Raw genomic sequence first — 14,413 nt, 5'->3', positions numbered from 1 at the left:
CACAGGATTGAGAGGGGTGCATGGGTTTTCAATGGATGTTTTTTAGAATATAATGTGATGGTAGCTTTCCATAGTACTGATAGCTATCTGTAGTTACTAATGCTAAAGCGCTATATCGCTTCAACCGTACATTTGGTATATTTGAATTGTTTACTAAGTAACTTCTTGCAGCGTTGCTCTATTTTTATGTCTTGTTATAAATCACGCATTGTAATCGGAAAAAATTATATATTAGTAATTCATAATAGAAAAAACAGTACTACAATCAACATGTTTTGGGTGGGTCAGTGGAAGAATGGCTAATAATAGCCACATTATTTACAGTCAGTTTTTTTTTGTACTTTGTGCCAAGAGAAACATTTTGTCTGCCAAAAAGAAAGAAAAAAAGATCGGTAACATTTTTTTCTCATGACCGAGCTTGATGAGGCCAAAATAAGTATAAAACAATGAAATACTGCTTAAGACTATTTGTTTTTTACATATTGCACTCATAATGTAATGTGAGATTGAATTACACATGTTGAATGTGATCAAACTATTATATCATAAAATGCCTTAATCATAAAACATATTTTTATTATATAAACCAAATACTGTTTATCCAGCCCTAAAAGGAATATAAATACATGATGGGTGTCTCGGTCTCTGTGCTGCAGGAGTCTCTGGACGAGGTGACCATCAAGGACACTCTGGAGGGTGATAACATGTACACCTGCTCTCAGTGTGGGAAGAAAGTCCGTGCTGAAAAACGGTACAGTCTTCCTCTGAGAGCTGCAATCTTTCTGTGGAGACCCCTGGATATTTTTTTGACAGCTCTCTTTGTCTCTCAGGGCTTGTTTTAAGAAGCTCCCGCAGATCTTGAGCTTTAACACCATGCGCTACACGTTCAACATGGTGACCATGATGAAGGAAAAAGTAAACACGCACTTTTCTTTCCCGCTGCGGCTCGACATGACGCCGTACACTGAGGACTTCCTCATGGCCAAAGGAGACAGGAAGGAAGGTAAAGCGATTGTTCTGCTGAAACACTGCCTTTTTAAATTGTGTTTGTCTCCCGCAGTCGGCTGATCATGATGTCATTTGCAGGTTTCTGTGATGACAGTGATGCTAAGGCGGTGGAGAGTTACGAGTATGACCTCATCGGGGTGACGGTGCACACGGGCACAGCGGACGGCGGCCATTATTACAGCTTCATCAGGGACATCGTCAACCCACACGCTTACCGCAATAACAAGTGGTGAAGATTCACTCTGCATTCACAGCTACTGAATCATTTCAGAGAGCTGAGCAACATGTGTGTTTGTGATGATGCCATTTCCTGTTGCAGGTACCTGTTTAACGACGCCGAGGTGAAGCCGTTTGATTCGGCTCAGCTGGCCTCCGAATGTTTTGGTGGAGAGATGACCGTATGTTTTTTTGATGCTTTTCCCATCAGATCAAGTCATCCAGTATATTTTTGGGATAAACTAATAGAAATAATAGTCTAGTTAATGTTGTTTTAATTCAGAAATGCTCGTGTCTCATTTCAGACAAAAACATATGACTCGGTCACAGATAAGTTCATGGATTTCTCCTTTGAGAAGGTTGGTTTTGTGATAGTAACATCAACAAATAAGAATAATATTCATTTTAATTATTATAGTAATAGTAATACATATGTTTGTACTGTATTTCTTTTATATATTTATGTATATTTATATATTTTATTTGTATTTTAATAAAATATATTTATTAGAGTCATAATTATTTAACTTTATTTTACATATTAATTGCATGTGTTATAGTAATAGTAACTTTTTATGATGCATATTATAATTATAGTAGTAATTGTTTGTTAATAATTTGTTGTTGTTGTTATTATTATTTTGTTTTATTTTATATATTAATTAAAAGAATTGTGTTAACAGTAATACTTTTTTATATATTAATATTATACATATTAATTAAAAATTAAATAGATTATTATAAATGTGCATTAATGATGATTATTATCATTGTAAAATATTATTTTATATATTTTACATTAAATGTATTATAATAAAATGATGATAAAATATTATAATTATTAAAGTAATATAAAATTATAATACAATTTTATTTTACAGATTAATTGTTTTATAATAATAGTATAATTTTTATATTATATGTTTCTTTTGTTATATATATTTTTAAATGATAATTATCGTAATAGTCATGTTATTATTATTATTATTTAATGTTGCTTTATATGTTAATTATAAGAATTGTATTAACAGTAATACTTTGTAAAATATTCATTTTACATTGTTTTTATATTAATTATAATTATTATAGTAATAAATCATAATAGATAGTTATTGCTATTATTTCTATATTCATTATGATTGTAAAAATGGTTATTCTTATTTAAATTAGTCTCGCTCCAGGATCTGAACTGGTCATAAATGCTCTGTAGACAGTGATGTGAGATGTGTCTGTCTCTCAGACCCACAGTGCCTACATGCTCTTCTATAAGAGAGTGGAGGTGGAGGAAGAGAACGAGAAGGACTTGACCTTTGACATCTCTCCTGACCTTCTGGAGGTACAGGCCTCACCCGTCCGTCTTCACTGCACACACCTGAGCGTTTCACTCACAGCTCATCTCTCTCTGTCTCTCTCACAGTGGATCTGGCACGACAACATGCAGTTTCTCCAGGACAAGAACATCTTCGAACACACATACTTTGGGTAAGAGAACAGTCTAGAACAATTTCAAAAAACTATGGATACACTTTTCTGTTTATATGCATGTATGGTGATTAATATAATAAGTCTAAACGTCTATATGCGACGTTCTCTTTCTTTCCTTTTGTTAATCTAAGATATGATTTAATTGTAAAATCTGTTTATATTCGCTGTCCTCTTATATTCTGTTCTCTTGTCGTCTCGCTGTAGTTTTATGTGGCAGCTGTGCAGCAGTATCCCCAGCACTTTACCCGATCCTAAATCCGTGTCGCTCATGACGGCGAAGGTGAGTCTGACCACACGAACAGCATTATCAGAGCAGCCTTCATCTTCATCATGATCATCATCAGTTATTGTCCGGGGGGAAATAGCCAGTTTCAACATTTGAGTCATTCTCCTCTCGTTCTCTCACAGCTCAGCACATCGTTTGTTCTGGAGACATTCATCCACTCCAAAGAGAAGGTGAGATGGACTTTACTTCTCTTGGGTTGTAACTTACAGGGCAGGCCTGATGCCATTTTCTGATGTGTTTAATAGCTGTTGTTTCTTTTCTCCTATTTTTGTAAATCAATTTAACGTTTTTACTTTCTCTCTCAGCCCACGATGCTGCAGTGGATCGAACTCTTGACCAAACAGTTTAACAATAGCCAAGCTGCCTGCGAGGTAACACACACACACACACACTTTATAGCTCATTGTTTCATAGCATCTTCTGCTCTGGAAAATCACTTGAGCAAAATGAATGGAGTGAGTTGATAAGATCAGCCTTGTTATTGGGTAGTGCTGTGTGTGTGTGTGTGTGTCATTAATGTGTCCTATCTCTGTGTGTGTGTGTGTGTGTGTGTGTGTGTGTGCGCGCACAGTGGTTTTTGGATCAGATGGCAGATGATAACTGGTGGCCAATGCAGATTCTCATCAAGTGTCCCAATCAGATTGTACGTCAGGTGAGTGTTACATAAACAACTTTATTTAAATGTCATTTTTAAATAAAGATGATAATAACAATCATTCTTATTTTGTATCATAATTGTTAACCGAGAAACCCACACCCTTCCCCTAAAAGAAAAAAAATTGGGTGTTAAAAGAAGAAAGAAACAATTATTTTATTTCGGCAAGCTTGGTTAAATTAACATGTGGTACTCATAATGTGACGTTTCAGATGTTTCAGAGGTTGTGTATTCACGTGATCCAGCGCCTCAGACCGGTCCACGCTCACCTGTACCTGCAGCCGGGCATGGAGGACGGGTGTGTGATGCGTCCCTTTTTGTCTTCCTCTGGAGCTGAATAACATCCTTTCCTCATGTCTTCAATTGTTTTATGGGGAATTGTTTTATAAACTTTCTTCTTCTTCTGCTCTGTCTGCAGCTCTGATGATATGGACGGGCCGGTGGAGGACATCGGCAGCCGCTCGTGTGTGACGCGGTTCGTCAAAACACTGCTGTCTATCATGGAGCACGGCGTGAAGCCGCACAGCAAACATCTGACCGAATACTTTGCCTTCCTCTATGAGTTTGCCAAAATGGGAGAAGAAGAGGTAACATCTTCTTACTCGCCTTTATTTATTTATTTATTTTTACCAAGTTATTTTTGTACTTTTTTACTTTATGTATTTATTCATCTATTTAATTTCTGTATTTATTTACTTATTTGTTTAACTTTATTTTATTTATTTATTTTTACCTACTTGTTTTACTTTTTTCACTTTGTATTTATCTATTTAATTTCTGTATTTATTTACTTATTTCTTTTACTTTATTTATATTTATTTATTTTATCTATTTACGTTAGTTAATTTTAATTATTTAATGAATTTATTCACTTTGCTTATTTATTTACTTTATTTTATTCATATTTATTTATTTACAAAAAAAATTGGACCATTTTTTAAGTATATTTGTAATTTTCTTTTTGTCTTCACAGAGTCAGTTCCTCTTGTCTTTGCAAGCCATTTCTATAATGGTGCATTTCTACATAGGCACTAAAGGACCTGAAAATGTGAGTGCTGTCTCATCAGGCTTGATCTTCTCTGATTCAGGCTTTCCCTGATCTCAGATCATAACGTCCATCTCTCTGTCTCAGCCTCAGGTGGAGGTGTTATCAGAGGAGGAGGAGGGTGAGGAGGATGAAGAGGAGGACATCCTGTCACTGGCGGAGGAGAAGTACCGTCCTGCCGCTCTGGAGAAGATGATCGCTCTCATAGCTCTGCTGGTGGAGCAGTCCAGATCTGAGAGGTACACACTGAAGCATTCGGTTAAATATCAACAAACATGTCATATTTCACCTCAACTGGATCATATTTCATCCCAAAACTCCTTTAAAGAAAGTGAAATTGGCTTTGTTTTGGTACAATCTGATTGTCTCCGTCTGTCTGCAGACACTTGACTCTGTCTCAGAGTGACATGGCCGCGCTGACCGGAGGAAAAGGTTTCCCCTTCCTGTTCCAGCACATCAGAGACAGCATCAACATCAGACAGACCTGCAACCTCATATTCAGCCTCTGCAGATACAACAACCGTCTGGCTGAACACGTAAGCTGTGCAGACATACCCCAGACCCCCAGTGTTTCTATACTAAACTGATGATCACATAAACCCTACTTCAAATCTCTTTTGCACATTTGGAACAAAAAACATTTAGCATATGCATTATTATTATTATTATTATTATTCTTTTATTTGACAAGAATCACATTCAAGCATTGTTTTTGAAAGAAGTCTCTTCTGCTCAGCAAGGCTGCATTTATCCGATATTAAAGAATGCACTAAAAACTGTAATATTGTGAAATATTATTCCAGTTAAAGAAACTGTTTTCTATTTGAATATGTTTTAAAATGTAATTTATTTCTGTGATTTAAAGCTGATTTGCTGCTCAAAAAAACGTTTCTGATCATCAATATGTGCTGCTTTAGATTTGAAGGATTTTTGATTAATAGAAAGCATTTATTTGAAATAGAGAGAGAATTTTGTAACATTTATAAATGTCTTAACTATCACTTTCAGTCAATTTAATGCATCCTTGCTGAATTTCCTAAAAGAAAAACTACTTTTTAACAGTTGTGAATCTTAGTTCTTGCGTCAGTCTTTGTCCTAGAAATAGTTCTATAATATCAAACTATAACATAACTTCTGATGGTTTGTGTTCTTGTGTTGGTATAGATCGTGTCAATGCTGTTCACCTCCATCGCTAAACTGACTCCAGAGGTAAGAACAACTCTTTTCCTAATATTGATTCATTATTTGATTGTTCCACACACTCACTAACATTTTGTGCATGTCTAACAGGCGGCAAATCCGTTCTTCAAGCTGCTGACGATGCTGATGGAGTTTGCTGCAGGTCCTCCAGGAATGCCTTCGTTTGCGTCCTACATCCTGCAGAGGATCTGGGAGGTACATCGGCCCACGGACTGTCCCATCACTCTTACACTTCCTCACTTCTTCACTGACATGTTGCTTTACATGTGATGTTTGGAGAGCTTCATACGTGGATGTTCTTCTCTGTCTGTCAGGTGATCGAGTATAACCCGTCTCAGTGTTTGGACTGGTTGGCCGTTCAGACTCCGCGTAATAAGCTGGCTCACAGCTGGGTCCTGCAGAACATGGAGAACTGGGTGGAGAGGTTTCTGCTGGCGCACAACTACCCACGAGTCCGAACATGTAAGAAATCTGCACACACACATGCATTAAATTGATCGAAAATATGAACCGTTTTCAACACGTATAATAATCAGAAATGTTTCTTGAGCAGCAAATCAGCATTTAAGAATGATTTCTGAAGGATCGTGACACTGATGCTGAAAATTCAGCTTTGATCACAGGAATAAATTACATTTGACAATATATTTAAATAGGGAAACAGCTTTTTTAAATTGTAGCAAGATTTCACAAAATTACTGTTTTTACTATTTTTGATCAAATAAATGCATCCTTGGTGAGGGAAAGAGAGTTCTTTCATAAAAAATCTTACCCCAAACTAGTGTTATTTTACAATTATTGATATTATACTCCGTTTATATATTAAGTTAGATTTAAAAAATATATTTTTTTATTATTTTAGTTTTAAACTTTGTAGTTTTATTGTGTATTGATATTTGTATTAGTTTCTTTTAAATGTCAGTTTATTTTTGAATTAAGTTTCATTTATTAGTTTTAGTTAATGTAGCATTTTGAATAAAACTAAATGAAAGCGAGGACTGAAACTTTGGAAGTTGTTTTTTGTATTTTATATAACTAAAATGTTTTTTATTTATGGTTTTACTTTATGATAATAATGCTGTCCTAAATTTTTTAACTGTAGTGTATTTATGAATACACACATGATAATAGCATCAAGAACTATCCACATGCTTAAAAATATAATTGTCATTGTCATTAACATTTGTGTGTCCAAACAAACATCTACAACATGAATAGCTAATCTTATTAATATTTGCCTGGTAAAATGTCAGATTGTGCATTATTTTGTGACGTATGTAATAAATCTCTCTCTCTCTCTCAGCGGCGGCGTATCTGCTGGTGTCTCTCATCCCGAGCAATTCGTTTCGTCAGATGTTCCGCTCCACGCGCTCCCTTCACATCCCCACACGGGACCTCCCGCTGAGTCCTGACACCACCGTGGTTCTCCACCAGGTCTACAACCTGCTGCTGGGCCTGCTGGGCCGGGCCAAGCTCTACGTGGATGTGCCGGTGCACGGGACCACCAAACTGGTGCAGTACTTCAGCTTCATGACCTACTGCCTCATCTCCAAAACCGAGAAGCTCATGTTCTCCAGCTACTTCATGGACCTCTGGAACCTCTTCCAGGTACTTCATGTGCAGATGAAAGCATTTCTAGGTGCTCATATGATGCATAATCATGCGTCTCTCTCTCGATCTCACAGCCCAAGTTATCAGAGCCAGCCATCGCCACGAATCACAACAAGCAGGCGCTTCTGTCCTTCTGGTATAATGTCTGCATGGACTGCAGTGAGAACGTGCGCCTCATCGTCCAAAACCCTGTCGTCACTAAAAACATCGCCTTCAACTACATCCTGGCCGACCACGACGATCAGGAGGTGGTGCTGTTCAACCGCGGGATGCTGCCGGCGTACTACGCCATCCTGCGCATGTGCTGCGAGCAGTCCCCCGCCTTCACCCGCCAGCTGGCGTCCCACCAGAACATACAGTGGGCCTTCAAAAACCTCACACCCCACGCCAGCCAGTACCCAGGGGTGAGCACAGCAACCACTGTCCTTCACTTCACAAGTTACTTCAAGAAATGTCCAAACAGCTATTTTTCTTTCATTTATATGATAGTTTATCAGTAACTTACTTACCAAGGCTGCATTTATTTGATAGAAAATACAATAAAAATAGTAGTATTGTGAAATCTTATTAAAATTTACAATAACTATTTTCTGTTTGAATATATTGTAAAATGTAATTTATTTTGGTGAACCAGTGCATCATCACTCCAGTCTTCAGTGTCACATGATGCTTCAGAAATCATTCTGATATGCGGCTCAATAAACATTTCTGACTATCAGTGCGAGTTGAGCTGCTTTAATATTTTTGTAGAAACTGTAATGCATGTTTCAGGATTCTTTGAATAGAAAAATCAAAAGAACAGCATTTATTGAAAGAAATGTTTTGCACTATAAATGGCTTTACTGTCACTTCAGCCATTATATTATATATTTTTTATATTTGATATATTTATTTGATATGTGTGTGTGTATATGTGTGTTGTTTAAAATGTTTATTCTAGAAAAAAAATCTGCATTTAAACAACATTCCCAAATTTTTATAACAGGTTTGCAAAGATTGTCGATCTCATATTAATAAAATGTAGAATAAAACATTTTCAGAGTTAAGCATTTCAGTAAACATTTTGTTTGTTAGTATTTTGTTGAGATTCAATCCGTTTTCATAAAATGTGCCTTTTGTTTCTGTCTGAAGGAATGTGATGTCTGTATTTAAGTTTCAGCTGTTCAGGTTAACTCAATTCAAGCAAATAACAGCATGTTTTTTCTTTCTGTGCAGGCGGTGGAGGAGTTGTTTAACTTGATGCAGTTGTTTGTGGCTCAGAGGTCTGATATGAGAGAGGAAGAGCTGGAGGATGTAAAGCAGTTCAAGAAGACCACCATCAGCTGTTACCTGCGCTGTCTGGACGGACGCTCCTGCTGGACCACTCTCATCAGGTACACGCACTCCTTAAAATCTGACCTGTATTTTAAAGGGAGGGAGCCATTTATATTGATACTAAACTCTGTGTGTACTCTCAGTGCCTTCCGTATACTGCTGGAGAACGACGAGGACAGACTGCTGGTGGTGTTCAACAGAGGACTCATCCTCATGACTGAGGTGTCCAGATTCTCCCTCTTTTCATGCATCTTCACATTTTAATGGACTGTTATGTAGAATTAAATATCTCTGTGTCTGCAGTCCTTCAACACCCTGCACATGATGTACCATGAGGCTACTGCGTGTCATGTGACCGGAGATCTAGTGGAGCTGCTGTCCATCTTCCTGTCTGTTTTAAAGGCAACGCGACCCTACTTACAGCGCAAAGGTACTACGTTACCCACAATACACCACACATTTCACCTAGAGTTTATGATTACACACAATCCACCTTAACTTGCAATACAAAACTACTCATTTATTCATAATACACATTCACATGCAGTGCAAGTACTCATTACCCATAATGCACCTTATGCCATGCCACTAAAACACCAGTGTAACACAAGTGTAAAGTGCAAAACTACTGTTATCATAATGTGCATTGTCATACAATTCAAAAGTACTCCATTACCCATAATGCACCTTAATGCGCATTAAAAACCATTCATTACCCATTATGCACCTTAACGTGCATTACAAAACTACACATTATTACCCATAATGCACTGTAACATGCAGTACAAAAACTACTCAATACCCATAATGCACCTTAACGTGCAGTACAAAAACTACTCAGTACCCATAATGCACCTTAACTTGCAGTACAAAAACTACTCGGTACCCATAATGCACCGTAACGTGCAGTACAAAAACTACTCAGTACCCATAATGCACCTTAACGTGCAATACAAAAACTACTCAGTAACCATAATGCACCGTAACGTGCAGTACAAAAACTACTCAGTACCCATAATGCACCTTAACTTGCAGTACAAAAACTACTCGGTACCCATAATGCACCGTAACGTGCAGTACAAAAACTACTCAGTACCCATAATGCACCATAACGTGCAGTACAAAAACTACTCGGTACCCATAATGCACCGTAACGTGCAGTACAAAAACTACTCAGTACCCATAATGCACCGTAACGTGCAGTACAAAAACTACTACTTACCCATATTGCACCGTAACGTGCAGTACAAAAACTACTCAGTACCCATAATGTACCGTAACAAGCAGTACAAAAACTACTCAGTACCCATAATGCACCGTAACGTGCAGTACAAAAAATACTCAGTACCCATAATGCACCTTAACGTGCAGTACAAAAACTACTCAGTACCCATAATGCACCGTAACGTGCAGTACAAAAACTACTCAGTACCCATAATGCACCGTAACGTGCAGTACAAAAACTACTCGGTACCCATAATGCACCGTAACGTGCAGTACAAAAACTACTCAGTACCCATAATGCACCGTAACGTGCAGTACAAAAACTACTCAGTACCCATAATGCACCTTAACGTGCAGTACAAAAACTACTCAGTACCCATAATGCACCTTAACGTGCAGTACAAAAACTACTCAGTACCCATAATGCACCTTAACGCGCAGTACAAAAACTACTCGGTACCCATAATGCACCATAACGTGCAGTACAAAAACTACTCGGTACCCATAATGCACCGTAACGTGCAGTACAAAAACTACTCAGTACCCATAATGCACCTTAACGTGCAGTACAAAAACTACTCAGTACCCATAATGCACCGTAACGTGCAGTACAAAAACTACTCAGTACCCATAATGCACCGTAACGTGCAGTACAAAAACTACTCCTTACCCATATTGCACCTATAAAATTAATACTAAAGTACCAACAATGCATCTCATGCAATATGTGCAACACAACAGTATCAAGAAATTCAGCATGCAATGCGGAAGTACTTCATTACCCATAATGCTCCATTACAAGACATGCAAAACTACTCGTTGACACTAATACAGCTTAATCTGCAGTATTAAATTATTCGTTACCCATATTACACCTTAATGTTCGTTACAAAAGTCCTTATTACCTATAACACTCCTAAAGGATAAAATATCAAGTACCTTATTACCCATAATGCACCTTATGCAATGCAAAAAGTACACATAATGCACTTGTACATGGGCTGTAATCTCAATCACTGCTCGTGTGTGTGTCTGTAGATGTGAAGCAGGCGTTGATCCAGTGGCAGGAGAGGATTGATTTCGCTCATAAGCTGCTGACGCTGCTGAACTCTTACAGCCCTCCGGAGCTACGTAACGCCTGTCTGGGTGAGTCTCCACATCCACAAACCAGATTTCAGATAAACCGAAGCAGCAGATGAACGTGATCTGAATGTTCATGTTCACCATTCTCAGATGTTCTGAAGGAGCTGGTGCTCTTGAGTCCTCATGACTTTCTGCACACGCTCGTGCCCTTCCTGCAGCACAACCACTGCACCTACCACCACAGCAACATCCCCAGTGAGTCCCGCCGAAACCTTCACACACACCGCACTGATCATCATCATGATGTGTAACACTGTCTGTGTGTGTTTGCAGTGTCGTTTGGCCCGTACCTGCCCTGTAGAGAGAATATCAAGCTGATGGGTGGAAAGAACAACATTCGTCCTCCCAGACCGGAGCTCAACATGTGCCTGCTGCCCTCGATGGTGGAGACCAGTAAGGTGTGTACGAGACCCAAGACATGAGTCCTGTCACACACTGAGCTTTAGTTATTCATCGAGTGGGTTTTGTGTTTCCTCTAGGGTAAGGATGAGGTGTATGACAGGATGTTGTTGGACTACTTCCTGTCCTATCATCAGTTCATCCACCTGCTCTGTCGAGTTGCCATCAACTGTGAGAAGTTCACAGAGACCCTGGTGAAACTCAGTAAGGATGCTTCACTCTCGAAAACTTGAGTGTGTGTGTGTGTGTGTGTGCACGTGTGCTGATGGTGTTTATTCACCTGTGTGCAGGTGTTTTGATCGCATATGAAGGACTTCCTCTACACCTGGCTCTCTTCCCAAAACTATGGACAGAACTCTCTCAGTCTCAGGTAAAATCTCCTCAACACATGTGCTGAAGTCCCTGGAAGTCGTGTGTTACAATGATTTTACCACAGGTTATGATGAGATGAGGAGCGTCTAAAACTGTGGCAGAATCATGCATAGCTTTGAAGTAATAGTAAAAATTAATAATAAATTCTCTTTCAAAACTGTGGTAAAATTGCTGTCATGCCTAGCTTTGATTTATTCATTTTAGTAATAATACTTATTGTATCTATTTATAATGATGATAATAATAATATTTTAATTTAATTTAAAATAATTATTATTAATAATAATCAATTTAATATAAAACTGTGGTAAAATTACTATCATGCATGGTTTTGAATTATTATATTTTAGTAAAAAAAAATATTTTATCTCTTTATAATGATAATGATAATAATAATATTTTTAAAAAAATAAATAAGTAAATAAAATGAATTTCTTAATGTTACATATTACCATAATCACATACAATATTTTTAGTACATCGTAATAACACTAATAATTTATATATATATATATATATATATATATATATATATATATATATATATATATATATATAATTTATTATAATTGTTCCTTTACTACTCTAATATTTCATATCTATTTATGGTAATATATTGTTGTTTTATTCACTTTTAAATATATTTTATTTACAAAAATCTACATTTTTTGTACATATTAATAACATCTTTTTCAAAGTGCTCTGACACTTTAAATTAGACACCGCAATAATTACACATTAAGTAATTATTTTTAAAACGCATTACAGTGTAATTTTCCATTACACATTTATTTATGTCAGTTGGATTCCTTTTATGAGCGACACTATATTTTAGAGACTTATGAAAACTAAGCTATTCCATCCAATCAGAAGTGAGAGTCAGATGTGTGTGTGTTCTGGTCTCTGTCAGTGTGCGATGGCTCAGTCGTGTGTGAAGCTGTTGTGTGAGGATCCAGCGTTTGGAGAATACATGAAATGCATCCTGATGGACGAGAGAAACTTCCTCAACAACAACATCGCCTATTCCTTCCTCACCTGCTTCTTACATAAAGTAAATACATGCACATCTACTTCTCTCGCAGATTTTATGTAATCATGGCTTATCTTCACCTAGTTTAATGTTATCCTGGAGTTATTACACAACTCACTTGAATACTCGATTCTGATCGGTCAATTCTGTGACCAAAAATATATATGACTGTTGTCCCAGAAATGGTGCTAGTTCCGTGTCTCATGGTGCTAACCCTTGTTCAATTCAAGTTACCCCCAATTTATGTTCATTTTGAAAAGTTTCTTTGTTCTCTGACATTGAGCTTCTCCTGCTGCTGTTTAAAAGTTGATTTGTGTGTGTGTTTAGGTGCAGGTGCAGGTGTTATCAGGCCAGAGCTGCTCGAATCTCGTCAACGTGTTGGTGACCAACCTACTGAACGAGTACCACAGCCTGCAGCCTGAGCTGACCAATCAGAGAGCAGAGATGAGCAAGACCAGCAGCCTCCTGAACGCAGTCAGTACAGCTCCACCTCACGTTACCCAGCGCTCCGGGGCTCTTTATTCATCCCTCTCTCTCTCTCTCTCTCTCTCTCTCTCTCTCTCTCTCTCTCTGTCTCTGTTGAAGGATCTGCGTGCGCTGCTGCTGGTGCTGTCGGTTTACGCCCCTCAGCAGCTGGATCCTGCTTTAGGTCCGGCTCTACAGGAGCTGCTGTCCAAATGCAGACAGTGTCTGCAGCACCGCACCACATTAGAGATGGAGGCCAAGGAACGCAAAGCCAAAGGTGTCAATGCACACACAAACACGCATGTTTCACTGCCATGCAAAAATAAAAACAATTAGTAGTAGTATTTTATTTATTTATTCATTATTTTAAATAATTATTGATTTATTAAATGGTAGCAACGGCCAGGGGTACAAAAAGGGAGAATGTTTTTTTTTTAAAAACATACATTTATAAATAATAATAAAGTAAAAAAAAAAAACTAATAACAATAATACTTTATTATTTTCAAATAAAATAAATATTAAATATCTCAAAGTAAATTTTGTTGTTGTATATATATTTATTTATAAAACGGTAGCAACTTCTAAGGCTAAAAAAAAGGAAATATGCATGACTTATACACCACAGCTTTTAATTATTTAAAATATGATATATTATTTATTTAAATAAGTATAAAATAGTAGCAACAGCTAGGGGGTAAAAACATCTTACAAATGACTAAAAGTCATTGTAAAAATGAATAACGGATCAACTTTGACAGCCTACATCACACATCCTGCAATGTGACTGTTGTGGATTCGTTCATCGCGATATCGATGCTTAAATGTAATATTAGTAATAACAGAGCACTTTTCAAGTAATTCAAAATGCTTAAACACTTTGAAACACAACATTAATTACACAACATTAATTACACAAAGCAATCCTAAATTCTATAATTTTTAAATGATAAATGTAAG

General features: G+C 37.2%; 1 protein-coding gene across 1 annotated transcript in view; it reads left to right on the top strand.

Annotated features, from left to right (window-relative positions):
• LOC132142784 (ubiquitin carboxyl-terminal hydrolase 34-like) overlaps nt 1-14,413 on the top strand; it is a 46,412-nt gene that overhangs the window by 30,205 nt on the left and 1,794 nt on the right. Inside the window, exons 45-76 of the mRNA XM_059552902.1 lie at nt 657-751; nt 831-1,003; nt 1,087-1,237; nt 1,328-1,406; nt 1,530-1,583; nt 2,465-2,560; nt 2,642-2,706; nt 2,914-2,989; nt 3,118-3,165; nt 3,301-3,366; nt 3,567-3,647; nt 3,863-3,948; nt 4,069-4,237; nt 4,624-4,698; nt 4,783-4,934; nt 5,078-5,231; nt 5,860-5,904; nt 5,986-6,090; nt 6,210-6,357; nt 7,199-7,503; nt 7,581-7,910; nt 8,722-8,879; nt 8,964-9,042; nt 9,124-9,250; nt 11,083-11,190; nt 11,278-11,382; nt 11,461-11,585; nt 11,667-11,790; nt 11,877-11,956; nt 12,869-13,009; nt 13,316-13,462; nt 13,574-13,730. Of these exons, the coding sequence (XP_059408885.1) occupies nt 657-751; nt 831-1,003; nt 1,087-1,237; nt 1,328-1,406; nt 1,530-1,583; nt 2,465-2,560; nt 2,642-2,706; nt 2,914-2,989; nt 3,118-3,165; nt 3,301-3,366; nt 3,567-3,647; nt 3,863-3,948; nt 4,069-4,237; nt 4,624-4,698; nt 4,783-4,934; nt 5,078-5,231; nt 5,860-5,904; nt 5,986-6,090; nt 6,210-6,357; nt 7,199-7,503; nt 7,581-7,910; nt 8,722-8,879; nt 8,964-9,042; nt 9,124-9,250; nt 11,083-11,190; nt 11,278-11,382; nt 11,461-11,585; nt 11,667-11,790; nt 11,877-11,956; nt 12,869-13,009; nt 13,316-13,462; nt 13,574-13,730 (3,904 nt within the window). The remainder of the gene's footprint in view (nt 1-656; nt 752-830; nt 1,004-1,086; nt 1,238-1,327; nt 1,407-1,529; nt 1,584-2,464; nt 2,561-2,641; nt 2,707-2,913; nt 2,990-3,117; nt 3,166-3,300; nt 3,367-3,566; nt 3,648-3,862; nt 3,949-4,068; nt 4,238-4,623; nt 4,699-4,782; nt 4,935-5,077; nt 5,232-5,859; nt 5,905-5,985; nt 6,091-6,209; nt 6,358-7,198; nt 7,504-7,580; nt 7,911-8,721; nt 8,880-8,963; nt 9,043-9,123; nt 9,251-11,082; nt 11,191-11,277; nt 11,383-11,460; nt 11,586-11,666; nt 11,791-11,876; nt 11,957-12,868; nt 13,010-13,315; nt 13,463-13,573; nt 13,731-14,413) is intronic.

This window comes from Carassius carassius, chromosome 6 (assembly GCF_963082965.1).
Source record: "Carassius carassius chromosome 6, fCarCar2.1, whole genome shotgun sequence".
Taxonomy (NCBI): Eukaryota; Metazoa; Chordata; class Actinopteri; order Cypriniformes; family Cyprinidae; genus Carassius; species Carassius carassius.
This window is presented reverse-complemented; position numbering and strand designations above follow the sequence as displayed.